Source organism: Salvelinus alpinus, chromosome 22, assembly GCF_045679555.1.
Source record: "Salvelinus alpinus chromosome 22, SLU_Salpinus.1, whole genome shotgun sequence".
Lineage (NCBI taxonomy): Eukaryota > Metazoa > Chordata > Actinopteri > Salmoniformes > Salmonidae > Salvelinus > Salvelinus alpinus.
In genome coordinates this window covers 44,709,768-44,736,086 of record NC_092107.1, presented here as the reverse complement: position 1 = coordinate 44,736,086, position 26,319 = coordinate 44,709,768, and the positions used below count along the sequence as shown (strand labels likewise).

Below are 26,319 nucleotides of genomic sequence, written 5' to 3'. Positions count from 1 at the left end.
TATGTTGTGTTTCAGAGCAGGGTGGAGATGGTGAATGGGGCATGTTGTGTTTCAGAGCAGGGTGGAGATGGTGAATGGGGTATGTTGTGTTTCAGAGCAGGGTGGAGATGGTGAATGGGGTACGTTGTGTTTCAGAGCAGGGTGGAGGTGGTGAATGGAGTATGTTGTCTTTCAGAGCAGGGTGGAGATGGTGAATGGGGTATGTTGTGTTTCAGAGCAGGGTGGAGATGGTGAATGGAGTATGTTGTCTTTCAGAGCAGGGTGGAGATGGTGAATGGGGTATGTTGTGTTTCAGAGCAGGGTGGAGATGGTGAATGGGGTATGTTGTGTTTCAGAGCAGGGTGGAGATGGTGAATGGGGTATGTTGTGTGTCAGATCAGGGTGGAGATGGTGAATGGGGTATTTTGTGTGTCAGAGCAGGGTGGAGATGGTGAATGGGGCATGTTGTGTTTCAGAGCAGGGTGGAGATGGTGAATGGGGTATGTTGTGTTTCAGAGCAGGGTGGAGATGGTGAATGGGGTATGTTGTGTTTCAGAGCAGGGTGGAGATGGTGAATGGGGTATGTTGTGTTTTAGAGCAGGGTGGAGATGGTGAATGGAGTATGTTGTCTTTCAGAGCAGGGTGGAGATGGTGAATGGGGTATGTTGTGTTTCAGAGCAGGGTGGAGATGGTGAATGGGGCATGTTGTCTTTCAGAGCAGGGTGGAGATGGTGAATGGGGTATGTTGTGTTTCAGAGCAGGGTGGAGATGGTGAATGGAGTATGTTGTCTTTCAGAGCAGGGTGGAGATGGTGAATGGGGTATGTTGTGTTTCAGAGCAGGGTGGAGATGGTGAATGGGGCATGTTGTGTTTCAGAGCAGGGTGGAGATGGTGAATGGGGTATGTGGTGTTTCAGATCAGGGTGGACATGGTGAATGGGGTATGTTGTGTTTCAGATCAGGGTGGAGATGGTGAATGGGGTATGTTGTGTTTCAGAGCAGGGTGGAGATGGTGAATGGGGTATGTTGTGTATCAGAGCAGGGTGGAGGTGGTGAATGGGGTATGTGGTGTTTCAGATCAGGGTGGACATGGTGAATGGGGTATGTTGTGTTTCAGAGCAGGGTGGAGATGGTGAATGGGGTATGTTGTGTTTCAGAGCAGGGTGGAGATGGTGAATGGAGTATGTTGTCTTTCAGAGCAGGGTGGAGATGGTGAATGGGGTATGTTGTGTTTCAGAGCAGGGTGGAGATGGTGAATGGGGCATGTTGTCTTTCAGAGCAGGGTGGAGATGGTGAATGGGGTATGTTGTGTTTCAGAGCAGGGTGGAGATGGTGAATGGAGTATGTTGTCTTTCAGAGCAGGGTGGAGATGGTGAATGGAGTATGTTGTCTTTCAGAGCAGGGTGGAGATGGTGAATGGGGTATGTTGTGTTTCAGAGCAGGGTGGAGATGGTGAATGGGGTATGTTGTGTTTCAGAGCAGGGTGGAGATGGTGAATGGGGTATGTTCTGTTTCAGAGCAGGGTGGAGATGGTGAATGGGGCATGTTGTGTTTCAGAGCAGGGTGGAGATGGTGAATGGGGTATGTTGTGTATCAGTGCAGGGTGGAGGTGGTGAATGGGGTATGTGGTGTTTCAGATCAGGGTGGACATGGTGAATGGGGTATGTTGTGTTTCAGAGCAGGGTGGAGATGGTGAATGGGGTATGTTGTGTTTCAGAGCAGGGTGGAGATGGTGAATGGAGTATGTTGTCTTTCAGAGCAGGGTGGAGATGGTGAATGGGGTATGTTGTGTTTCAGAGCAGGGTGGAGATGGTGAATGGGGCATGTTGTCTTTCAGAGCAGGGTGGAGATGGTGAATGGGGTATGTTGTGTTTCAGAGCAGGGTGGAGATGGTGAATGGGGTATGTTGTGTTTCAGAGCAGGGTGGAGATGGTGAATGGGGCATGTTGTGTTTCAGAGCAGGGTGGAGATGGTGAATGGGGTATGTTGTGTTTCAGAGCAGGGTGGAGATGGTGAATGGGGTACGTTGTGTTTCAGAGCAGGGTGGAGGTGGTGAATGGAGTATGTTGTCTTTCAGAGCAGGGTGGAGATGGTGAATGGGGTATGTTGTGTTTCAGAGCAGGGTGGAGATGGTGAATGGAGTATGTTGTCTTTCAGAGCAGGGTGGAGATGGTGAATGGGGTATGTTGTGTTTCAGAGCAGGGTGGAGATGGTGAATGGGGTATGTTGTGTTTCAGAGCAGGGTGGAGATGGTGAATGGGGTATGTTGTGTGTCAGATCAGGGTGGAGATGGTGAATGGGGTATTTTGTGTGTCAGAGCAGGGTGGAGATGGTGAATGGGGCATGTTGTGTTTCAGAGCAGGGTGGAGATGGTGAATGGGGTATGTTGTGTTTCAGAGCAGGGTGGAGATGGTGAATGGGGTATGTTGTGTTTCAGAGCAGGGTGGAGATGGTGAATGGAGTATGTTGTCTTTCAGAGCAGGGTGGAGATGGTGAATGGGGTATGTTGTGGTTCAGAGCAGGGTGGAGATGGTGAATGGGGCATGTTGTGTTTCAGAGCAGGGTGGAGATGGTGAATGGGGTATGTGGTGTTTCAGATCAGGGTGGACATGGTGAATGGGGTATGTTGTGTTTCAGATCAGGGTGGAGATGGTGAATGGGGTATGTTGTGTTTCAGAGCAGGGTGGAGATGGTGAATGGGGTATGTTGTGTATCAGAGCAGGGTGGAGGTGGTGAATGGGGTATGTGGTGTTTCAGATCAGGGTGGACATGGTGAATGGGGTATGTTGTGTTTCAGAGCAGGGTGGAGATGGTGAATGGGGTATGTTGTGTTTCAGAGCAGGGTGGAGATGGTGAATGGAGTATGTTGTCTTTCAGAGCAGGGTGGAGATGGTGAATGGGGTATGTTGTGTTTCAGAGCAGGGTGGAGATGGTGAATGGGGCATGTTGTCTTTCAGAGCAGGGTGGAGATGGTGAATGGGGTATGTTGTGTTTCAGAGCAGGGTGGAGATGGTGAATGGAGTATGTTGTCTTTCAGAGCAGGGTGGAGATGGTGAATGGGGTATGTTGTGTTTCAGAGCAGGGTGGAGATGGTGAATGGGGCATGTTGTGTTTCAGAGCAGGGTGGAGATGGTGAATGGGGTATGTTGTGTTTCAGAGCAGGGTGGAGATGGTGAATGGGGTATGTTGTGTTTCAGAGCAGGGTGGAGGTGGTGAATGGAGTATGTTGTCTTTCAGAGCAGGGTGGAGATGGTGAATGGGGTATGTTGTGTTTCAGAGCAGGGTGGAGATGGTGAATGGGGTATGTTGTGTTTCAGAGCAGGGTGGAGATGGTGAATGGGGTATGTTGTGTTTCAGAGCAGGGTGGAGATGGTGAATGGGGTATGTTGTGTTTCAGAGCAGGGTGGAGATGGTGAATGGGGTATGTTGATTTTCAGAGCAGGGTGGAGATGGTGAATGGGGTATGTTGTGTTTCAGAGCAGGGTGGAGATGGTGAATGGGGTATGTTGTCTTTCAGAGCAGGGTGGATATGGTGAATGGGGTATGTTGTGTTTCAGAGCAGGGTGGAGATGGTGAATGGGGTATGTTGTGTTTCAGAGCAGGGTGGAGATGGTGAATGGGGTATGTTGTGTTTCAGAGCAGGGTGGAGATGGTGAATGGGGTATGTTGATTTTCAGAGCAGGGTGGAGATGGTGAATGGGGTATGTTGTGTTTCAGAGCAGGGTGGAGATGGTGAATGGGGTATGTTGTGTTTCAGAGCAGGGTGGAGATGGTGAATGGAGTATGTTGTCTTTCAGAGCAGGGTGGAGATGGTGAATGGGGTATGTTGTGTTTCAGAGCAGGGTGGAGATGGTGAATGGGGCATGTTGTGTTTCAGAGCAGGGTGGAGATGGTGAATGGGGTATGTTGTGTTTCAGAGCAGGGTGGAGATGGTGAATGGGGTATGTTGTGTTTCAGAGCAGGGTGGAGATGGTGAATGGGGTATGTTGTGTTTCAGAGCAGGGTGGAGATGGTGAATGGGGTATGTTGTGTTTCAGAGCAGGGTGGAGATGGTGAATGGGGTATGTTGTGTTTCAGAGCAGGGTGGAGATGGTGAATGGGGTATGTTGATTTTCAGAGCAGGGTGGAGATGGTGAATGGGGTATGTTGTGTTTCAGAGCAGGGTGGAGATGGTGAATGGGGTATGTTGTCTTTCAGAGCAGGGTGGAGATGGTGAATGGGGTATGTTGTGTTTCAGAGCAGGGTGGAGATGGTGAATGGGGTATGTTGTGTTTCAGAGCAGGGTGGAGATGGTGAATGGGGTATGTTGTGTTTCAGAGCAGGGTGGAGATGGTGAATGGGGTATGTTGATTTTCAGAGCAGGGTGGAGATGGTGAATGGGGTATGTTGTGTTTCAGAGCAGGGTGGAGATGGTGAATGGGGTATGTTGTGTTTCAGAGCAGGGTGGAGATGGTGAATGGAGTATGTTGTCTTTCAGAGCAGGGTGGAGATGGTGAATGGGGTATGTTGTGTTTCAGAGCAGGGTGGATATGGTGAATGGGGTATGTTGTGTTTCAGAGCAGGGTGGAGATGGTGAATGGGGTATGTTGTGTTTCAGAGCAGGGTGGAGATGGTGAATGGGGCATGTTGTGTTTCAGAGCAGGGTGGAGATGGTGAATGGGGTATGTGGTGTTTCAGATCAGGGTGGACATGGTGAATGGGGTATGTTGTCTTTCAGATCAGGGTGGAGATGGTGAATGGGGTATGTTGTGTTTCAGAGCAGGGTGGAGATGGTGAATGGGGTATGTTGTATTTCAGAGCAGGGTGGAGATGGTGAATGGGGTATGTTGTGTTTCAGAGCAGGGTGGAGATGGTGAATGGAGTATGTTGTCTTTCAGAGCAGGGTGGAGATGGTGAATGGGGTATGTTGTGTTTCAGAGCAGGGTGGAGATGGTGAATGGAGTATGTTGTCTTTCAGAGCAGGGTGGAGATGGTGAATGGGGTATGTTGTGTTTCAGAGCAGGGTGGAGATGGTGAATGGGGCATGTTGTGTTTCAGAGCAGGGTGGAGATGGTGAATGGGGTATGTTGTGTTTCAGAGCAGGGTGGAGATGGTGAATGGGGTTTGTTGTGTTTCAGAGCAGGGTGGAGGTGGTGAATGGAGTATGTTGTCTTTCAGAGCAGGGTGGAGATGGTGAATGGGGTATGTTGTGTTTCAGAGCAGGGTGGAGATGGTGAATGGGGTATGTTGTGTGTCAGATCAGGGTGGAGATGGTGAATGGGGTATGTTGTGTTTCAGAGCAGGGTGGAGATGGTGAATGGGGTATGTTGTGTTTCAGAGCAGGGTGGAGATGGTGAATGGGGTATGTTGTGTTTCAGAGCAGGGTGGAGATGGTGAATGGGGTATGTTGTGTGTCAGATCAGGGTGGAGATGGTGAATGGGGTATGTTGTGTGTCAGAGCAGGGTGGAGATGGTGAATGGGGCATGTTGTGTTTCAGAGCAGGGTGGAGATGGTGAATGGGGTATGTTGTGTTTCAGAGCAGGGTGGAGATGGTGAATGGGGTATGTTGTGTTTCAGAGTAGGGTGGAGATGGTGAATGGAGTATGTTGTCTTTCAGAGCAGGGTGGAGATGGTGAATGGAGTATGTTGTCTTTCAGAGCAGGGTGGAGATGGTGAATGGAGTATGTTGTCTTTCAGAGCAGGGTGGAGATGGTGAATGGGGTATGTTGTGTTTCAGAGCAGGGTGGAGATGGTGAATGGGGTATGTTGTGTTTCAGAGCAGGGTGGAGATGGTGAATGGAGTATGTTGTCTTTCAGAGCAGGGTGGAGATGGTGAATGGAGTATGTTGTCTTTCAGATCAGGGTGGAGATGGTGAATGGGGTATGTTGTGTATCAGAGCAGGGTGGAGGTGGTGAATGGAGTATGTTGTCTTTCAGAGCAGGGTGGAGATGGTGAATGGGGTATGTTGTGTTTCAGAGCAGGGTGGAGATGGTGAATGGGGTATGTTGTGTTTCAGAGCAGGGTGGAGATGGTGAATGGAGTATGTTGTCTTTCAGAGCAGGGTGGAGATGGTGAATGGGGTATGTTGTGTTTCAGAGCAGGGTGGAGATGGTGAATGGAGTATGTTGTGTTTCAGAGCAGGGTGGAGATGGTGAATGGGGTATGTTGTCTTTCAGAGCAGGGTGGAGATGGTGAATGGAGTATGTTGTCTTTCAGAGCAGGGTGGAGATGGTGAATGGAGTATGTTGTCTTTCAGAGCAGGGTGGAGATGGTGAATGGGGTATGTTGTCTTTCAGAGCAGGGTGGAGATGGTGAATGGAGTATGTTGTCTTTCAGAGCAGGGTGGAGATGGTGAATGGGGTATGTTGTGTTTCAGAGCAGGGTGGAGATGGTGAATGGGGTATGTTGTGTTTCAGAGCAGGGTGGAGATGGTGAATGGGGCATGTTGTGTTTCAGAGCAGGGTGGAGATGGTGAATGGGGTATGTTGTGTTTCAGAGCAGGGTGGAGATGGTGAATGGGGTTTGTTGTGTTTCAGAGCAGGGTGGAGGTGGTGAATGGAGTATGTTGTCTTTCAGAGCAGGGTGGAGATGGTGAATGGGGTATGTTGTGTTTCAGAGCAGGGTGGAGATGGTGAATGGGGTATGTTGTGTTTCAGAGCAGGGTGGAGATGGTGAATGGGGTATGTTGTGTTTCAGAGCAGGGTGGAGATGGTGAATGGGGTATGTTGTGTGTCAGATCAGGGTGGAGATGGTGAATGGGGTATGTTGTGTTTCAGAGCAGGGTGGAGATGGTGAATGGGGTATGTTGTGTTTCAGAGCAGGGTGGAGATGGTGAATGGGGTATGTTGTGTTTCAGAGCAGGGTGGAGATGGTGAATGGGGTATGTTGTGTGTCAGATCAGGGTGGAGATGGTGAATGGGGTATGTTGTGTGTCAGAGCAGGGTGGAGATGGTGAATGGGGCATGTTGTGTTTCAGAGCAGGGTGGAGATGGTGAATGGGGTATGTTGTGTTTCAGAGCAGGGTGGAGATGGTGAATGGGGTATGTTGTGTTTCAGAGCAGGGTGGAGATGGTGAATGGAGTATGTTGTGTTTCAGAGCAGGGTGGAGATGGTGAATGGAGTATGTTGTCTTTCAGAGCAGGGTGGAGATGGTGAATGGAGTATGTTGTCTTTCAGAGCAGGGTGGAGATGATGAATGGGGTATGTTGTGTTTCAGAGCAGGGTGGAGATGGTGAATGGGGTATGTTGTGTTTCAGAGCAGGGTGGAGATGGTGAATGGAGTATGTTGTCTTTCAGAGCAGGGTGGAGATGGTGAATGGAGTATGTTGTCTTTCAGATCAGGGTGGAGATGGTGAATGGGGTATGTTGTGTATCAGAGCAGGGTGGAGGTGGTGAATGGAGTATGTTGTCTTTCAGAGCAGGGTGGAGATGGTGAATGGGGTATGTTGTGTTTCAGAGCAGGGTGGAGATGGTGAATGGGGTATGTTGTGTTTCAGAGCAGGGTGGAGATGGTGAATGGAGTATGTTGTCTTTCAGAGCAGGGTGGAGATGGTGAATGGGGTATGTTGTGTTTCAGAGCAGGGTGGAGATGGTGAATGGAGTATGTTGTGTTTCAGAGCAGGGTGGAGATGGTGAATGGGGTATGTTGTCTTTCAGAGCAGGGTGGAGATGGTGAATGGAGTATGTTGTCTTTCAGAGCAGGGTGGAGATGGTGAATGGAGTATGTTGTCTTTCAGAGCAGGGTGGAGATGGTGAATGGGGTATGTTGTCTTTCAGAGCAGGGTGGAGATGGTGAATGGAGTATGTTGTCTTTCAGAGCAGGGTGGAGATGGTGAATGGGGTATGTTGTGTGTCAGATCAGGGTGGAGATGGTGAATGGGGTATGTTGTGTGTCAGAGCAGGGTGGAGATGGTGAATGGGGCATGTTGTGTTTCAGAGCAGGGTGGAGATGGTGAATGGGGTATGTTGTGTTTCAGAGCAGGGTGGAGATGGTGAATGGGGTATGTTGTGTTTCAGAGCAGGGTGGAGATGGTGAATGGAGTATGTTGTTTTTCAGAGCAGGGTGGAGATGGTGAATGGAGTATGTTGTCTTTCAGAGCAGGGTGGAGATGGTGAATGGAGTATGTTGTCTTTCAGAGCAGGGTGGAGATGGTGAATGGGGTATGTTGTGTTTCAGAGCAGGGTGGAGATGGTGAATGGGGTATGTTGTGTTTCAGAGCAGGGTGGAGATGGTGAATGGAGTATGTTGTCTTTCAGAGCAGGGTGGAGATGGTGAATGGAGTATGTTGTCTTTCAGATCAGGGTGGAGATGGTGAATGGGGTATGTTGTGTATCAGAGCAGGGTGGAGGTGGTGAATGGAGTATGTTGTCTTTCAGAGCAGGGTGGAGATGGTGAATGGGGTATGTTGTGTTTCAGAGCAGGGTGGAGATGGTGAATGGGGTATGTTGTGTTTCAGAGCAGGGTGGAGATGGTGAATGGAGTATGTTGTCTTTCAGAGCAGGGTGGAGATGGTGAATGGGGTATGTTGTGTTTCAGAGCAGGGTGGAGATGGTGAATGGAGTATGTTGTGTTTCAGAGCAGGGTGGAGATGGTGAATGGGGTATGTTGTCTTTCAGAGCAGGGTGGAGATGGTGAATGGAGTATGTTGTCTTTCAGAGCAGGGTGGAGATGGTGAATGGAGTATGTTGTCTTTCAGAGCAGGGTGGAGATGGTGAATGGGGTATGTTGTCTTTCAGAGCAGGGTGGAGATGGTGAATGGAGTATGTTGTCTTTCAGAGCAGGGTGGAGATGGTGAATGGGGTATGTTGTGTTTCAGAGCAGGGTGGAGATGGTGAATGGGGTATGTTGTGTTTCAGAGCAGGGTGGAGATGGTGAATGGAGTATGTTGTGTTTCAGAGCAGGGTGGAGATGGTGAATGGAGTATGTTGTGTTTCAGAGCAGGGTGGAGATGGTGAATGGGGTATGTTGACTTTCAGAGCAGGGTGGAGATGGTGAATGGAGTATGTTGTGTTTCAGAGCAGGGTGGAGATGGTGAATGGAGTATGTTGTGTTTCAGAGCAGGGTGGAGATGGTGAATGGGGTATGTTGTCTTTCAGAGCAGGGTGGAGATGGTGAATGGAGTATGTTGTCTTTCAGAGCAGGGTGGAGATGGTGAATGGGGTATGTTGTCTTTCAGAGCAGGGTGGAGATGGTGAATGGAGTATGTTGTCTTTCAGAGCAGGGTGGAGATGGTGAATGGCGAGCTCATCATCCAGACGGTCCAGCAGGCTGACTCTGGGATGTACCAGTGTGTCGCTGAGAACAAATACGGAGCCATCTACTGCAGCGCAGAACTCAAGATCTTAGGTATGCTGTTGTTTTTCTCCTGTTGTTGTTGTTGTTATATTGTTATATTGTTGCTATGTGTGCCTTTAGTTATTGCTACTAAATGTAAATTAATACATTAAAATAATAATGTAAACTGGGAAAAGCCCCACTGCAAAACAGTTTTGGAGTCTGTTCCATTTCAATTCAGTCAATTCAGGAAATTAACAGAATTCAAATGTTACTCATTGCTTGGAATTGGAATTTCAGTTTGCTTCCTGAACCAACCACAGCTGCGTACCCACCCGCTATCTCCCACCCACCCACCCACCCACCCTCTATCTGCTGTTTGTTATTATGTTAAAGGGAAGGTCTGTTCTGGTGTGCTTGTTATTATGTTAAAGGGAAGGTCTGTTCTGGTGTGTTTGTTATTATGTTAAAGGGAAGGTCTGCTCTGGTGTGTTTGTTAGTATGTTAAAGGGAAGGTCTGTTCTAGTGTGTTTGTTAGTATGTTAAAGGAAAGGTCTGCTCTGGTGTGTTTGTTATTATGTTAAAGAGAAGGTCTGTTCTGGTGTGTTTGTTATTATGTTAAAGGGAAGGTCTGTTCTGGTGTGTTTGTTATTATGTTAAAGGGAAGGTCTGTTCTGGTGTGTTTGTTAGTATGTTAAAGGGAAGGTCGGTTCTGGTGTGTTTGTTATTATGTTAAAGGGAAGGTCTGTTCTAGTGTGTTTGTTAGTATGTTAAAGGGAAGGTCTGCTCTGGTGTGTTTGTTATTATGTTAAAGGGAAGATCTGTTCTAGTGTGTTTGTTATTATGTTAAAGGGAAGGTCTGTTATGGTGTGTTTGTTATTATGTTAAAGGGAAGGTCTGCTCTGGTGTGCTTGTTATTATGTTAAAGGGAAGGTCTGTTCTGGTGTGTTTGTTATTATGTTAAAGGGAAGGTCTGTTCTGGTGTGTTTGTTATTATGTTAAAGGGAAGGTCTGCTCTGGTGTGTTTGTTATTATGTTAAAGGGAAGGTCTGTTCTGGTGTGCTTGTTATTATGTTAAAGGGAAGGTCTGTTCTTGTGTGTTTGTTATTATGTTAAATGGAAGGTCTGTTCTGGTGTGCTTGTTATTATGTTAAAGGGAAGGTATGCTCTGGTGTGTTTGTTATTATGTTAAAAGGAAGGTCTGCTCTGGTCTGTTTGTTATTATGTTAAAGGGAAGGTCTGCTCTGGTGTGTTCATCATTATGTTAAAAGGAAGGTCTGCTCTGGTGTGTTTGTTATTATGTTAAAGGGAAGGTCTGTTCTAGTGTGTTTGTTATTATGTTAAAGGGAAGGTCTGTTCTGGTGTGTTTGTTATAATGTTAAAGGGAAGGTCTGTTCTGGTGTGTTTGTTATTGTGTTAAAGGGAAGGTCTGTTCTGGTGTGTTTGTCAGTATGTTAAAGGGAAGGTCTGTTCTGGTGTGTTTGTTATTATGTTAAAAGGAAGGTCTGCTCTGGTGTGTTTGTTATTATGTTAAAGGGAAGGTCTGTTCTAGTGTGTTTGTTATTATGTTAAAAGGAAGGTCTGCTCTGGTGTGTTTGTTATTATGTTAAAGGGAAGGTCTGTTCTGGTGTGTTTGTTATTATGTTAAAGGGAAAGTCTGCTCTGGTGTGTTTGTTATTATGTTAAAGGGAAGGTCTGTTCTGGTGTGTTTGTTATTGTGTTAAAGGGAAGGTCTGTTCTGGTGTGTTTGTTATTATGTTAAAGGGAAGGTCTGCTCTGGTGTGTTTGTTATTATTTTAAAGGGAAGGTCTGTTCTAGTGTGTTTGTTATTATGTTAAAGGGATGGTCTGTTCTGGTGTGTTTGTTATTATGTTAAAGGGAAGGTCTGTTCTAGTGTGTTTGTTATTATGTTAAAGGGAAGGTCTGTTCTAGTGTGTTTGTTATTATGTTAAAGGGAAGGTCTGTTCTGGTGTGTTTGTTATTATGTTAAAAGGAAGGTCTGTTCTGGTGTGTTCGTCAGTATGTTAAAGGGAAGGTCTGTTCTGGTGTGTTTGTTATTATGTTAAAGGGAAGGTCTGTTCTGGTGTGTTCGTCATTATGTTAAAAGGAAGGTCTGCTCTAGTGTGTTTGTTATTATGTTAAAGGGAAGGTCTGTTCTAGTGTGTTTGTTATTATGTTAAAGGGATGGTCTGTTCTGGTGTGTTTGTTATTATGTTAAAGGGAAGGTCTGTTCTGGTGTGTTCGTCATTATGTTAAAAGGAAGGTCTGCTCTAGTGTGTTTGTTATTATGTTAAAGGGAAGGTCTGTTCTAGTGTGTTTGTTATTATGTTAAAGGGAAGGTCTGTTCTAGTGTGTTTGTTATTATGTTAAAGGGAAGGTCTGTTCTAGTGTGTTTGTTATTATGTTAAAGGGAAGGTATGCTCTGGTGTGTTTGTTATTATGTTAAAAGGAAGGTCTGTTCTAGTGTGTTTGTTATTATTTTAAAAGGAAGGTCTGTTCTAGTGTGTTTGTTATTATGTTAAAAGGAAGGTCTATTCTAGTGTGTTTGTTATTATGTTAAAAGGAAGGTTTATTTGTATTTAACCTTTATTCATAAAGGTTTTTCTAATTCAGATAAAATCTCTTTAAAGGTGCGCTTAAAATGGCCTGTTGATCCATAAAGGTACATATGAAATGCCTGAGTAGCAGAAAGGTATATTTAAATGGCCTGTTTATCCACAAAGGTAAGCCCACTCTTTTCTATGACTCTATAAACAGTGAAACTGGCATAGCGACATTAAATAGGCCACAGCCTGATAAGGGAGAAAGATAGCAACACAAGAGAACAAAACTAAATGTTGAGAAGGCTAATTGGCAATCAATGGAGCCTGATTGAACCTGAACAGTCGTTGCCATGAACAGAAGAAAGACAGGGAATGTGTCCCAAATGGTACCATATTCCTTATATAGTGCACTGTGTCCATAAGGCTCCGGTCAAAAAGAGTGCACTATTTAGGGAAAAGAGTTCCATTTGGGATGCATGCAGAGCCTTGTGGTTATATGCACTGAGATGTCTGTATGCATCAGACTGAAGGTTGGCAGCCCAGAGTAGTTTATTTTGTCTCTATTTCAGAGGAGGAATGGATAACAGTGACTTAGAGGGTTAGATGCTCAAGGGGAAAGAAGACAGGAGGAGAAAGGAGAAAGATGTTGGTGATTTATCTATCCTGAACGACCACAACTCTAGTGTACAATATTGTGTGTTTTGTACAAAACATATTTGTCTGCCCTGCAGTTTCCAGCGATAGGCTTCTATTAAATCTGTTTGTCTGTCCTGTAGTATTCACTGGCAGGTTTCTATTAAATCTGTTTGTCTGTACTGTAGTATTCACTGGCAGGTTTCTATTAAAGCTGTTTGTCTGTCCTGTAGTATTCACTGGCAGGTTTCTATTAAAGCTGTTTGTCTGTCCTGCAGTATTCACTGGCAGGTTTCTATTAAAGCTCTTTGTCTGTCCTGCAGTATTCACTGGCAGGTTTCTAATAAAGCTGTTTGTCTGTCCTGCAGTATTCACTGGCAGGTTTCTATTAAAGCTGTTTGTCTGTCCTGCAGTATTCACTGGCAGGTTTCTATTAAAGCTGTTTGTCTGTCCTGCAGTATTCACTGGCAGGTTTCTAATAAAGCTGTTTGTCTGTCCTGCAGTATTCACTGGCAGGTTTCTATTAAAGCTGTTTGTCTGTCCTGCAGTATTCACTGGCAGGTTTCTATTAAAGCTGTTTGTATGTTCAAATAAAAATGTATTAGTACCATGCACCGAATACAATAGGTGTAGACCTTAGAGTGAAATGCTTACTTACAAGCCCTTAACCAACAATCCAGTTTTAAGAAAAATATGTGTTGAGAACAAAATTGATAAGTATAAAATAACAAATACAAATAACAAATGATTAGAGAACAGCAGTAAAATAACAGTAGTGAGGCTATATACAGGGGGTACCGGTACAGAGTCAATGTGGAGGCTATATACAGGGTGTACTGGTACAGAGTCAATGTGGAGGCTATATACAGAGGGTACCGGTACAGAGTCAATGTGGAGGCTATATACAGGGTGTTATGGTACAGAGTCAATGTGGAGGCTATATACAGGGGGTACCGGTACAGAGTCAATGTGGAGGCTATATACAGGGTGTACTGGTACAGAGTCAATGTGGAGGCTAATTACAGGGGGTACCGGTACAGAGTCAATGTGGAGGCTATATACAGGGGGTACCGGTACAGAGTCATTGTGGAGGCTATATACAGGGGGTACCGGTACAGAGTCAATGTGGAGGCTATATACAGGGTGTTATGGTACAGAGTCAATGTGGAGGCTATATACAGGGGGTACCGGTACAGAGTCATTGTGGAGGCTATATACAGGGGGTACCGGTACAGAGTCAATGTGGAGGCTATATACAGGGTGTTATGGTACAGAGTCAATGTGGAGGCTATATACAGGGGGTACCGGTACTGAGTCAATGTGGAGGCTATATACAGGGGGTACCGGTACAGAGTCAATGTGGAGGCTATATACAGGGTGTTATGGTACAGAGTCAATGTGGAGGCTATATACAGGGGGTACCGGTACTGAGTCAATGTGGAGGCTATATACAGGGGGTACCGGTACAGAGTCAATGTGGAGGCTATATACAGGGGGTACCGGTACTGAGTCAATGTGGAGGCTACAGTTGAAGTCGGAAGTTTACATCCACTTAGGTTGGAGTCATTAAAGCTTGTTTTTCAACCACTCCACACATTTCTTGTTAACAAACTATAGTTTTGGCAAGTCAGTTAGGACATCTACTTTGTGCATGACACAAGTAATTTTTCCAACATTTGTTTACAGACAGATTATTTCAGCATCCATATTGACTCTGTACCAGTACTCCCTGTATATACAGTTGAAGTCGGAAGTTTACATACACCTTAGCAAAATACATTTAAACTCAGTTTTTCACAATTCCTGACATTTAATCCCAGTAAAAATTACCTCCCTGTCTTAGGTCAGTTAGGATCACACTTTTTTAAAGAATGTGAAATGTCAGAATAATAGCAGAGAGAATTATTTATTTAAGCTTTTATTTCTTTCATCACATTCCCAGTGGGTCAGAAGTTTACATACATTCAATTAGTATTTGGTAGCATTGCCTTTAAATTGTTTAACTTGGGTCAAATGTTTTGGGTAGCCTCCCACAAGCTTCCCACACTAAGTTGGGTGAATTTTGACCCATTCCTCCTGACAGAGCTGGTGTAACTGAGTCAGGTTTGTAGGCCTCCTTGCTCGCACACGCTTTTTCAGTTCTGTCCACAAATTTTCTATAGGATTGAGGTCAGAGCTTTGTGATGGCCACCCCAATACCTTGACTTTGTTGTCCTTAAGCCATTTTGCCACAAATTTCGAAGTATGCTTGGGGTCATTGTCCATTTGGAAGACCCATTTGCGACCAAGCTTTAACTTCCTGACTGATGTCTTGAGATGTTGCTTCAATACCTTTTTTTTAAAGGTATGTGTTACCAACATATGCTTAACTGTACTCCCAGTCATGTGAAATCCAGAGATTATGGCCTAATGAATTTATTTAAATTGACTGATTTCCTTATATGAACTGTAACTCAGTAAAATCTTTGAAATTGTTGCGTCTTGCGTTTATATTTTTGTTCAGTGTAGTTCTTTGGAGATACTCCTCGTCTGTTGTGACAGTGTCTCTGGTGAATTCAAAGACCTGAGAGAAATGATAGAAGTCTACCTCTCCATCATACTACCTCTCTCTCTCTCTCTCTCTCTGTTCACTACTCTCTGTTGATACACTCATGTTCTCCCTGTCAGCTTCAATATGGGACCACACGTGTTCTTCTCCTCTCCAGCATACCCCACCCTCCCTCCCTCCTCCCCCTCTCTCCACCATCCCCCCCACTCTTTCTTGACTGATAGGAAGATGCCTACCCACCATACCTCCCTCCTCCCCTCTTTCCTCCATCCCCCCTCTTTCCTCCATCCCTCTCTCTCTCTTGACTGAGATCGAGATGCCTACCCATCCCTCACAGCAAGTGCTGTGTTTTCTCCCTGGTGGTTTCCATGGCCTAGGGGATCTGTACCATCCCTGCCACAGTCAGACTGGTCTCTGTCAGTGCTGGGAGGAGAGAGAGGGAATGGAGGGATGGAGGGAGGGATGGAGTGGGTGGTAGATGGTGCAGGGGCTGGCTGGAAGAGAGGGGAAGCAGGGGGGACAGACTGAGGGATGGAGAGGGGGATGGAGAGGGGGATGGAGGGAGGGATGGAGGGAGGGATGGAGGGTGGGATGGAGAGGGGAAGCAGGGGGGACAGACTGAGGGATGGAGAGGGGGATGGAGAGGGGGATGGAGGGAGGGATGGAGAGGGGGATGGAGGGTGGGATGGAGAGGGGGATGGAGGGAGGGATGGAGGGTGGGATGGAGAGGGGGATGGAGGGAGGGATGGAGAGGGGGATGCTGAGAGGGATGGAGAGGGGGATGGATGATGTGAGGGATAGAAGGGGTAGGGGCTGGCTGGAAGAGAGGGGAAGCAGGGGGGACAGACTGAGGGATAGAAGGGGTAGGGGCTGGCTGGAAGAGAGGGGAAGCAGGGGGGACAGACTGAGGGATAGAAGGGGTAGGGGCTGGCTGGAAGAGAGGGGAAGCAGGGGGGACAGACTGAGGGATGGAGAGGGGGACAGACTGAGGGATGGAGAGGGGGACAGACTGAGGGATAGAAGGGGGAGGGGCTGGCCAACAGTCAGGAACCAGTGCTAGCTGCCTAGGAGATGTCCTCATGTCTGTCACCTCCAAAGCATCAGTCAGTATTTAAATAACCGGTGGTGACAAAGCCTCCCAGCTTATAGACCCTGGGCCCCAGAGCCCTGCTAACTGCATTAGTGTATGCAGAGAGATAACTTAACTTTGAAGCAATGTCTCCTATTTACAAAATTCTCAAGTTGGTGACCTTGTAGCACAACAACTGCTGCAAATCGTTTGCACTCAGATGATCCTGCTGTGGTATCACATTGTATACATTAGCTTTGTGATACAGTTTGAAATTGTTTGTAATTATTTTGGTACTAAACTGAGAGAAAAATACCAATATATTTTCAAATGAGAATCAAACAGTATCAGAAATGTTTTAGTTTTTAATTGTATCTATATAAATGTCTATTGTTTGGGGAACTATCTCGACATACACTATCCAACAGACGTGACAGCAGTAAACTGTAAATGCTATGTACTAATTGTTTTGACAGAAGATTTTCCAGCACGTTGACAAATTAGAGACCAAATAACAACCCGTCTGTCATCTGCGTGACCTTCCACATGTTCCCTCGCTTATGGCACACGTTGCACGCAATGATGGCACCCTATCTCCTATATAGTGCCTAAAGTAGTGCCCTATAAAGGGAATAGGGTGTCCTATATAGTGCCTAAAGTAGTGCCCTATAAAGGGAATAGGGTTTACTATATAGTGCCTAAAGTAGTGCCCTATAAAGGGAATAGGGTTTACTATATAGTGCCTAAAGTAGTGCCCTATAAAGGGAATAGGGTTTACTATATAGTGCCTAAAGTAGTGCCCTATAAAGGGAATAGGGTTTCCTATATAGTACCTAAAGTAGTGCCCTATAAAGGGAATAGGGTTTCCTATATAGTGCCTAAAGTAGTGCCCTATAAAGGGAATAGGGTGTCATTTGAGACACCGATTTCAAATGTCAACTCAATTAAGTCCATGATTTGATCAGTTGGCTTGGAAAACATTTGAGTCATCTGATTTGTCAGAAGGATTCCCTGGGGCAACAGCAGCAGTAATTAACTGTACATGTTGAAGATGAGAGAGGGACGGTTGAATCATTTTGATAATTTAGCCTGGATATGTTTTATCTCTAAACACTTTAGTTTATTTATGGATAATTATGACTGCATATTTCTCAGAGAACATTTACTGTAAAAATATCCATACCATATTATCCATACTGTATTATCCATATTGTATTATCCATATTGTATTATCCATACTGTAGAAAATTATGCTTAACATGTTCTATTTTTCTTGATGTAGCTCTTTAAAAATATATATATATTTCACCTTTATTTAATTAACCAGGTAGGCCAGTTAAGAACAAGTTCTCATTTACAACTGCGACCTGGCCAAGATAAAGCACAGTAGTTCGACACATACAACAACACAGAGTTACACATGGACTAAACAAACATACAGTCAATAAAACAGTATAACAAAAGAAAACAAAAAGTCTATATACAGTGAGTGCAAATGAGGTAAGATAAGGGAGGTAAAGGCAATAAAATAGGCCATAGTGGCGAGGTATTTATGATATAACAATTCAAAACTGGAGTGATAGATATGCAGAAGATGAATGTGCAAGTAGAGATACTGGTGTGCAAAGGAGCAAAAGAAATACAAAATACAGTAGGGGATAGGGTAGTTGGATGGGCTATCTACAGATGGGGTATGTACAGGTGCAATGATCTGTGAGCTGCTCTGACAGCTGGTGCTTGAAGTTAGTGAGGAGGATGAGAGTCTCCAGCTTCAGCGATTTTTGCAGTTCGTTCCAGTCATTGGCAGCAGAGAACTGGGAGGAAAGGTGGCCAAAGTAGGAATTGGCTTTGGGGGTGACAAGAGAAATATACCTGCTGGAGCACGTACTGTGGGTGGGTGCTGCTAATGTGACCAGTGAGCTGAGATAAGGCGGGGCTTTACCTAGCAAAGACTTGTAGATGACCTGGAGCCAGTGGGTTTGGCGACGAGTTTGAAGCGAGGGCCAGCCAACGAGAGCGTACAGGTCGCAGTGGTGGGTGGTATATGGGGCTTTGGTGACAAAACGGATGGCACTGTGATAGACTGCATCCAATTTGTTGAGTAGAGTGTTGGAGGCTATCTTGTAAATGACATCGCCGAAGTCGAGGATCGGTGGGATGGTCAGTTTTACAAGGGTATGTTTGGCAGCATGAGTGAAGGATGCTTTGTTGCGAAATAGGAAGCCGATTCTTGATTCAATTTTGGATTGGAAATGCTTAATTTGGGTCTGGAAGGAGAGTTTACAGTCTAACCAGACACCTAGGTTATTGTAGTTGTCCACATATTCTAGGTCAGAACCGCCCAGAATAGTGATGCTGGACGGGCGGGCAGGTGCGGGCAGCGATCGGTTGAAGAGCATGCATTTAGTTTTACTTGCATTTAAGAGCAGTTAGGGGCCACGGAAGGAGAGTTGTATGGCATTGAAGCTCGTCTGAAGGTTAGTTAGCACAGTGTCCAAAGAACGGCACGAAGTGTACAGAATGGTGTCGTCTGCATAGAGGTGGATCAGAGAATCACCAGCAGCAAGAGCAACATCATTGATATATACAGAGAAAAGAGTCGGCCCGAGAATTGAACCCTGTGGCACCTCCAAAGAGACTGCCAGAGGTCCAGACAACAGGCCCTCCGATTTGACATACTGAACTCTATCGGAGGAGTAGTTGGTGAACCAAACGAGGCAGTCATTTGAGAAACCAAGGCTGTTGAGTCTGCCGATAAGAATGTGGTGATAGACAGAGTCGAATGCCTTGGCCAGGTCGATGAATACGTCTGCACAGTATTGTTTCTTATCGATGGTAGTTATGATATCGTTTAGGACCTTGAGCGTGGCTGAGGTGCACCCGTGACCAGCTCGGAAGCCAGAATGCATAGCGGAGAAGGTACGGTGGGATTCGAAATGATCGGTGATCTGTTTGTTAAATTGGCTTTCGAAGACCTTAGAAAGGCAGGGTAGGATGGATATAGGTCTGTAGCAGTTTGTGTCTAGAGTGTCTCCCCCTTTGAAGAGGGGGATGACCGCGGCAGATTTCCAATCTTTGGGGATCTCAGACGATACGAAAGAGATGTTGAACAGGCTAGTAATAGGGGTTGCAACAATTTTGGCGGATAATTTTAGGAAGAGAGGGTCCAGATTGTCTAGCCCGGCTGATTTGTAGGGGTCCAGATTTTGCAGCTCTTTCAGAACATCAGCTATCTGGTTTTGGGTGAAGGAGAAATGGGGAGGCTTGGGCGAGTTGCTGTGGAGGGTGCCGGGCAGTTGACCTTGGTAGGGGTAGCCAGGTGGAAAGCATGGCCAGCCGTAGAAAAATGTTTATTGAAATTCTCAATTCTAGTGGATTTATCGGTGGTGACAGTGTTTCCTGTCCTCAGAGCAGTGGGCAGCTGGGAGGAGGTGCTTTTTGGAGTTTGTTCTACAGGATGCACATTTCTGTTAGAAAAAGCTAGCCTTACCTTTCCTAACTGCTTGTGTAATTTGGTTACTAACTTCCCTGAAAAGTTGCATATCACGGGGGCTATTCTATGCTAATACAGAACGCCACAATATATTTTTGTGCTGGTCAAGGGCAGTCAGGTCTGCAGTGAACCAAGGGCTATATGGTTCACTGCAGGTCCCGTGTGGCTCAGTTGGTAGAGCATGGCGCTTGCAACGCCAGGGTTGTGGGTTCATTCCCCACGGGGGGACCAGGATGAATATGTATGAACTTTCCAATTTGTAAGTCGCTCTGGATAAGAGCGTCTGCTAAATGACTTAAATGTATATCTGTTCCTGGTTCTACATTTTCTTGATGTAGCTCTTGATGTAGCTCTTGATAATTGTTAAATGGACCAAAACAATTATTATGATATTTAGAGTATTTGCAAGGTAAAATATTCCATTTCCATTATGTTGAACGGTTATGCGTCTCTTTTGACTTGATAGTATTATGCCCACTTTGGCCTGTTCCACAGCATCGCCACCAGTCTTCAGACCTAACCCTGTCCATCTGATCGCCACGTTGGGGAAGGACGTGTTGTTGGAGTGTAAACCCAGAGCATCTCCCAAGCCTAGAGTAACGTGGAGGAGAGGAGACAGACGCATTCATCCCAGCAGAAGGTATGGATGGAATCTGAAAAGAAGCAACAAGGTTTATGGGTAGTTTCCCAGACAATGATATAGCTTAGTCCTGGTTTAAAACATTATTTCCAATGGAGATCATCTATTGAGCTTGCTTTTTAGTACAGAACTATGCTTAATCTGTTTGTGGGAAACCAACCCCTAAAATTATTGTATTGTCCAACACAACGGTTAAATGGAAAGGTCACTTTTGTTTTATCCCAACCCTCCAAAAGACACACAGAGAGGTGGGAACAGAGATGTTTGAGCAGAGAAGTTGGAGCAGAGAGGATGGAGCAGAGAGGATGGAGCAGAGAGGTTGGAGGTTGGAGCAGAGAGGTTGGAGCAGAGAGGTTGGAGCAGAGAGGTTGGAGCAGAGAAGTTGGAGCAGAGAGGTTGGAGGTTGGAGCAGAGAGGTTGGAGCAGAGAAGTTGGAGCAAGCAGAGAGGTTGAACCAGAGAGGTTGGAGGTTGGAGCAGAGAGGTTGGAGCAGAAAGGTTGGAACAGAAATGTTAGAGGTTGGAACAGAGAGGTTGGGGGGCAGAGAGGTTGGAATAGAGAGGTTGCAGCAGAGAGGTTGGAGCGGAGAGGTTGGAGCAAATATGTTGGAGGTTGGAGCAGAGAGATAGGAGCAGAGAGGTTGGAGCAGAGAGGTTGGAGCAGAAAGGTTTGAACAGAGGGGTGTAGTACGATATGTAGTTTACCACTTTATATTTAGACACTCCAGCTGTTGTCACTGTTCATTAGTCCTAAGGTGTCAATGTACATTAGTCCTAAGGTGTCACTGTACATTTGTCCTAAGGTGTCACTACATTAGTCCTAAGGTGTCACTGTACATTAGTCCTAAGGTGTCACTGTACATTAGTCCTAAGGTGTCACTACATTAGTCCTAAGGTGTCACTGTACATTAGTCCTAAGGTGTCACTGTACATTAGTCCTAAGGTGTCACTGTACATTAGTCCTAAGGTCTCACTGTACATTAGTCCTAAGGTCTCACTGTACATTAGTCCTAAGGTGTCACAGTAAATTAGTCCTAAGGTGTCACTGTACATTAGTCCTAAGGTGTCACTACATTAGTCCTAAGGTGTCACTGTACATTAGTCCTAAGGTGTCACTGTACATTAGTCCTAAGGTCTCACTGTACATTAGTCCTAAGGTGTCACTGTACATTAGTCCTAAGGTGTCACTGTACATTAGTCCTAAGGTCTCACTGTACATTAGTCCTAAGGTGTCACTGTACATTAGTCCTAAGGTGTTACTGTACATTAGTCCTAAGGTGTCACTGTACATTAGTCCTAAGGTGTCACTGTACATTAGTCCTAAGGTGTCACTGTACATTAGTCCTAAGGTGTCACTACATTAGTCCTAAGGTGTCACTGTACATTAGTCCTAAGGTGTCACTGTACATTAGTCATAAGGTGTCACTGTACATTAGTCCTAAGGTGTCACTGTACATTAGTCCTAAGGTGTCACTGTACATTAGTCCTAAGGTCTCACTGTACATTAGTCCTAAGGTGTCACTGTACATTAGTCCTAAGGTGTCACTGTACATTAGTCCTAAGGTCTCACTGTACATTAGTCCTAAGGTGTCACTGTACATTAGTCCTAAGGTGTCACTGTACATTAGTCCTAAGGTCTCACTGTACATTAGTCCTAAGGTGTCACTGTACATTAGTCCTAAGGTGTCACTGTACATTAGTCCTAAGGTGTCACTGTACATTAGTCCTAAGGTGTCACTACATTAGTCCTAAGGTGTCACTGTACATTAGTCCTAAGGTGTCACTGTACATTAGTCCTAAGGTGTCACTGTACATTAGTCCTAAGGTGTCACTGTTCATTAGTCCTAAAGTGTCACTGTACATTAGTCCTAAAGTGTTACTATTTTATTGAACAAGTCAGTTATTAAGAACAAATTCATATTTACAATGACGGCCTACCCCGGCCAAACCTGGGCGACGCTGGGCCAATTGTGGGCTGCCCTATGGGGACTCCCAATCACGGGCGGATGTGATGCAGCCTGTATTCGAACCAGGGACTGTACTGACACCTCTTGCACTGAGATGCAGTGCCTTGGACCGCTGTGACACTCGGGGGCCCATACTTTACATTTTGCCAGGTCTTTTATGATATTCTAAGAGAGCAACTTCGTATATATAACAAGGCCATTAGAAAGGCAAGATGGTCTCATTTTACTAACTTGATCACTAACAAGAGAGGTATCTTCTTGACCGGTGATGGCCTGATAAATCCTACCCCCCACAAACCTATGTGAACTTTCCTCCACATGTAAATGTCATGAGTTTGCGGCATATTTCAGCGATAGCCAACATTAGGCTGGGTATCAGACAAGCAAGACCTGATGAGAATTCTGATGATATGTATACTAGCCTACCACACAAAGGCAATATGGATTTATTTCCCTGGTTGACACAGACATGGTCAGGAAAGTGACATCACAACTTAAGCCTTTTACCTGCCTTCTCCATCCTATCCCCACCACCTTCTACAAAACAGTTTTTAATTGCATATCTGAAGAAGTGCAAGCTATTGTTAATCATTCCCTGTTCACAGACACTTTCCCCACTGCACTAAAAACTGTTATGGTGAAACCCCTTCTGGTGAAAAGTCATCTAGATTCTTCATCTATAAGCATTTTTCAGCCAATCTCCAATCCTCCATTCTTAAGCAAAATTATGGAGAACTTGGTTTTCAAACAGCAAAATAATTTTTAGTGGCAACTATATTTTTGAAATATTCCAAACTGTTTTTTGTGCCCACAACAGCACAGAGACAGCCTTAGTTAAAGTGGTACATGATCTTAGAGCCAACACAGATGCCAAACAGCTCTCTGTCCTTGTACTCTTGGATTTAAGTGCTAGATTCAACACTGTTGACCATGATGTACTTCTGGACAGACTGGAGAGTTGGGTTGGCCTCACCGGTCCAGTTCTAAATTAGTTTAGGACCTATTTAATCGGTCCTAAACTATTCAAGGTACCTCCCGGGTGGCGCGGTGGTCTAGGGCACTGCATCGCAGTGCTAGCTGCGCCACCAGAGTCTCTGGGTTCGTGCCCAGGCTGGGCTGGGTTCGCGCCCAGCCTCTGTCGCAGCCGGCCGCAACCGGAAGGTCCGTGGGGCGACGCACAATTGGCATAGCGTCGTCCGGGTTAGGGAGGGTTTGGCCGGTAGGGATATCCTTGTCTCAGTATGTAAAAAAATAAAATAAAATAAATAAAAATGTAATAAAATGTATGCACTCTACTGTAAGTCGCTCTGGATAAGAGCGTCTGCTAAATGACTAAAATGTAAATGTAAATGTCAAGAGTTTTTTGTCAACCTTGGAGAACATAACTCAGAGAAAATATATATCACATGTGGTGTTCCACAAGGTTAGATTTCCGGTACTGTTAGATTTTGGGTCCGGTACTGTTAGATTTTGGGTCCGGTACTGTTAGATTTTGGGTCCGGTACTGTTAGATTTTGGGTCCGGTACTGTTTAGTTCATATACAGTGGGGAGAACAAGTATTTGATACACTGCCGATTTTGCAGGTTTTCCTACTTACAAAGCATGTAGAGGTCTGTAATTTTTATCATAGGTACACTTCAACTATGAGAGACGGAATCTAAAACAAAAATCCAGAAAATCACATTGTATGATTTTTAAGTAATTAATTTGCATTTTATTGCATGACATAAGTATTTGATACATCAGAAAAGCAGAACTTAATATTTGGTACAGAAACCTTTGTTTGCAATTACAGAGATCATACGTTTCCTGTAGTTCTTGACTAGGTTTGCACACACTGCAGCAGGGATTTTGGCCCACTCCTCCCTACAGATCTTCTCCAGATCCTTCAGGTTTCGGGGCTGTCGCTGGGCAATACGGACTTTCAGCTCCCTCCAAAGATTTTCTATTGGGTTCAGGTCTGGAGACTGGCTAGGCCACTCCAGGACCTTGAGATGCTTCTTACGGAGCCACTCCTTAGTTGCCATGGCTGTGTGTTTCGTGTCGTTGTCATGCTGGAAGACCCAGCCACGACCCATCTTCAATGCTCTTACTGAGGGAAGGAGGTTGTTGGCCAAGATCTCGCGATACATGGCCCCATCCATCCTCCCCTCAATACGGTGCAGTCGTCCTGTCCCCTTTGCAGAAAAGCATCCCCAAAGAATGATGTTTCCACCTCCATGCTTCACGGTTGGGATGGTGTTCTTGGGGTTGTACTCATACTTCTTCTTCCTCCAAACACGGCGAGTGGATTTAGACCAAAAAGCTCTATTTTTGTCTCATCAGACCACATGACCTTCTCCCATTCCTCCTCTGGATCATCCAGATGGTCATTGGCAAACTTCAGACAGGCCTGGACATGCACTGGCTTAAGCAGGGGGACCTTGCGTGCGCTGCAGGATTTTAATCCATGACGGCGTAGTCTGTTACTAATGGTTTTCTTTGAGACTGTGGTCCCAGCTCTCTTCAGGTCATTGACCAGGTCCTGCCGTGTAGTTCTGGGCTGATCCCTCACCTTCCTCATGATCATTGATGCCCCACGAGGTGAAATCTTGCATGGAGCCCCAGACCGAGGGTGATTGACCGTCATCTTGAACTTCTTCCATTTTCTAATAATTGCGCCAACAGTTGTTTCCTTCTCACCAAGCTGCTTGCCTATTGTCCTGTAGCCCATCCCAGCCTTGTGCAGGTCTACAATTTTATCCCTGATGTCCTTACACAGCTCTCTGGTCTTGGCCATTGTGGAGAGGTTGGAATCTGTTTGATTGAGTGTGTGGACAGGTGTCTTTTATACAGGTAACGAGTTCAAACAGGTGCAGTTAATACAGGTAATGAGTGGAGAACAGGAGGGCTTCTTAAAGAAAAACTAACAGGTCTGTGAGAGCCGGAATTCTTACTGGTTGGTAGGTGATCAAATACTTATGTCATGCAATAAAATGCAAATTAATTATTTAAAAATCATACAATGTGATTTTCTGGATTTTTGTTTTAGATTCCGTCTCTCACAGTTGAAGTGTACCTATGATAAAAATTACAGACCTCTACATGCTTTGTAAGTAGGAAAACCTGCAAAATCGGCAGTGTATCAAATACTTGTTCTCCCCACTGTATGTTACCCCCGTGGCAGCATTATCAGAAAGCACCTTAATAATATTCACTGCTACTCAGACGATACACAACTTTACATTTTTGTGTTACCAGAGGATGTTAGCTCCACGGATAAATTATTAGACTGTATTAGTGATTAAAATACTTGGGTGGCTCACAACTTCCTCCAGCTAAATCAAGACAAGACCGAGGTACTTATTGTTGGAGCCAAAGCACAAAGACAGAATCTGCACAATTTAAATCACGGGCAACAAAGATAAAAGACCAGGTAAAAAACCTAAGTGTTTTTTTAGATTCTGTTCTAAATTTAGAATCACACATGAGTAATTTGAACAAAATTGCTTGTTACCACCTGAGGAACATTGCCATGGTGGGGCTATTTCTATCTCAGGATGATACAGAGAGACTCATCCATGCTTTTATAACAAGCAGGCTTGACTACTGTAATGCTCTCCTCTCTGGTCTAACTAAGAAAGCCATTTGTCAACTGCAAAATATACAGAATGCTGCAGCACAGGTACTGACCAAGACCAGACGGAGAGAACACATTACACCGGTTTTAAGGTCTCTGTACTGGCTGCCTGTGAGGTTTAGAATACATTTCAAGATTATTCAAATCAAATCAAATTGTAATTGTCACATGCATCGAATACAACAGTGAAATGCTTACTTACAAGCCCTTAACCAACCATGCAGTTTTAATAAAAATACCTAAAACTATAAGAAATAAAAGTAACAATTAATTAAAGAGCAGCAGTAAAATAACAATAGCGAGTCAATGTGCGGAGGCATCGGTTAGTTGAGGAAATTGAGGTAATATATACATGTAGGTTGAGTTATTAAAGTGACTTATGCATAGATAATAACAGAGAGTCGCAGCAGCGTTCCAGAGGGGGGAGGGGGGGTGCAATGCAAATAGTCTGGGTAGCCGTGTGATTAGATGTTCAGTAGTCTTATGACTTGTTGGCTTGCGAAAGTATTCACCCCTCTTGGCCTTTTTACCTATTTTGTTGCCTTACAACCTGGCATTTTGGGGATTTGTATCA

General features: G+C 45.1%; 1 protein-coding gene across 1 annotated transcript in view; it reads left to right on the top strand.

The window, feature by feature from the left end:
- The window catches only part of LOC139549548 (contactin-5-like), a 785,449-nt gene that overhangs the window by 531,992 nt on the left and 227,138 nt on the right, over positions 1–26,319 (top strand). The window contains exons 12-13 of the mRNA XM_071360158.1: positions 9,176–9,305; positions 20,015–20,159. Of these exons, the coding sequence (XP_071216259.1) occupies positions 9,176–9,305; positions 20,015–20,159 (275 nt within the window). The remainder of the gene's footprint in view (positions 1–9,175; positions 9,306–20,014; positions 20,160–26,319) is intronic.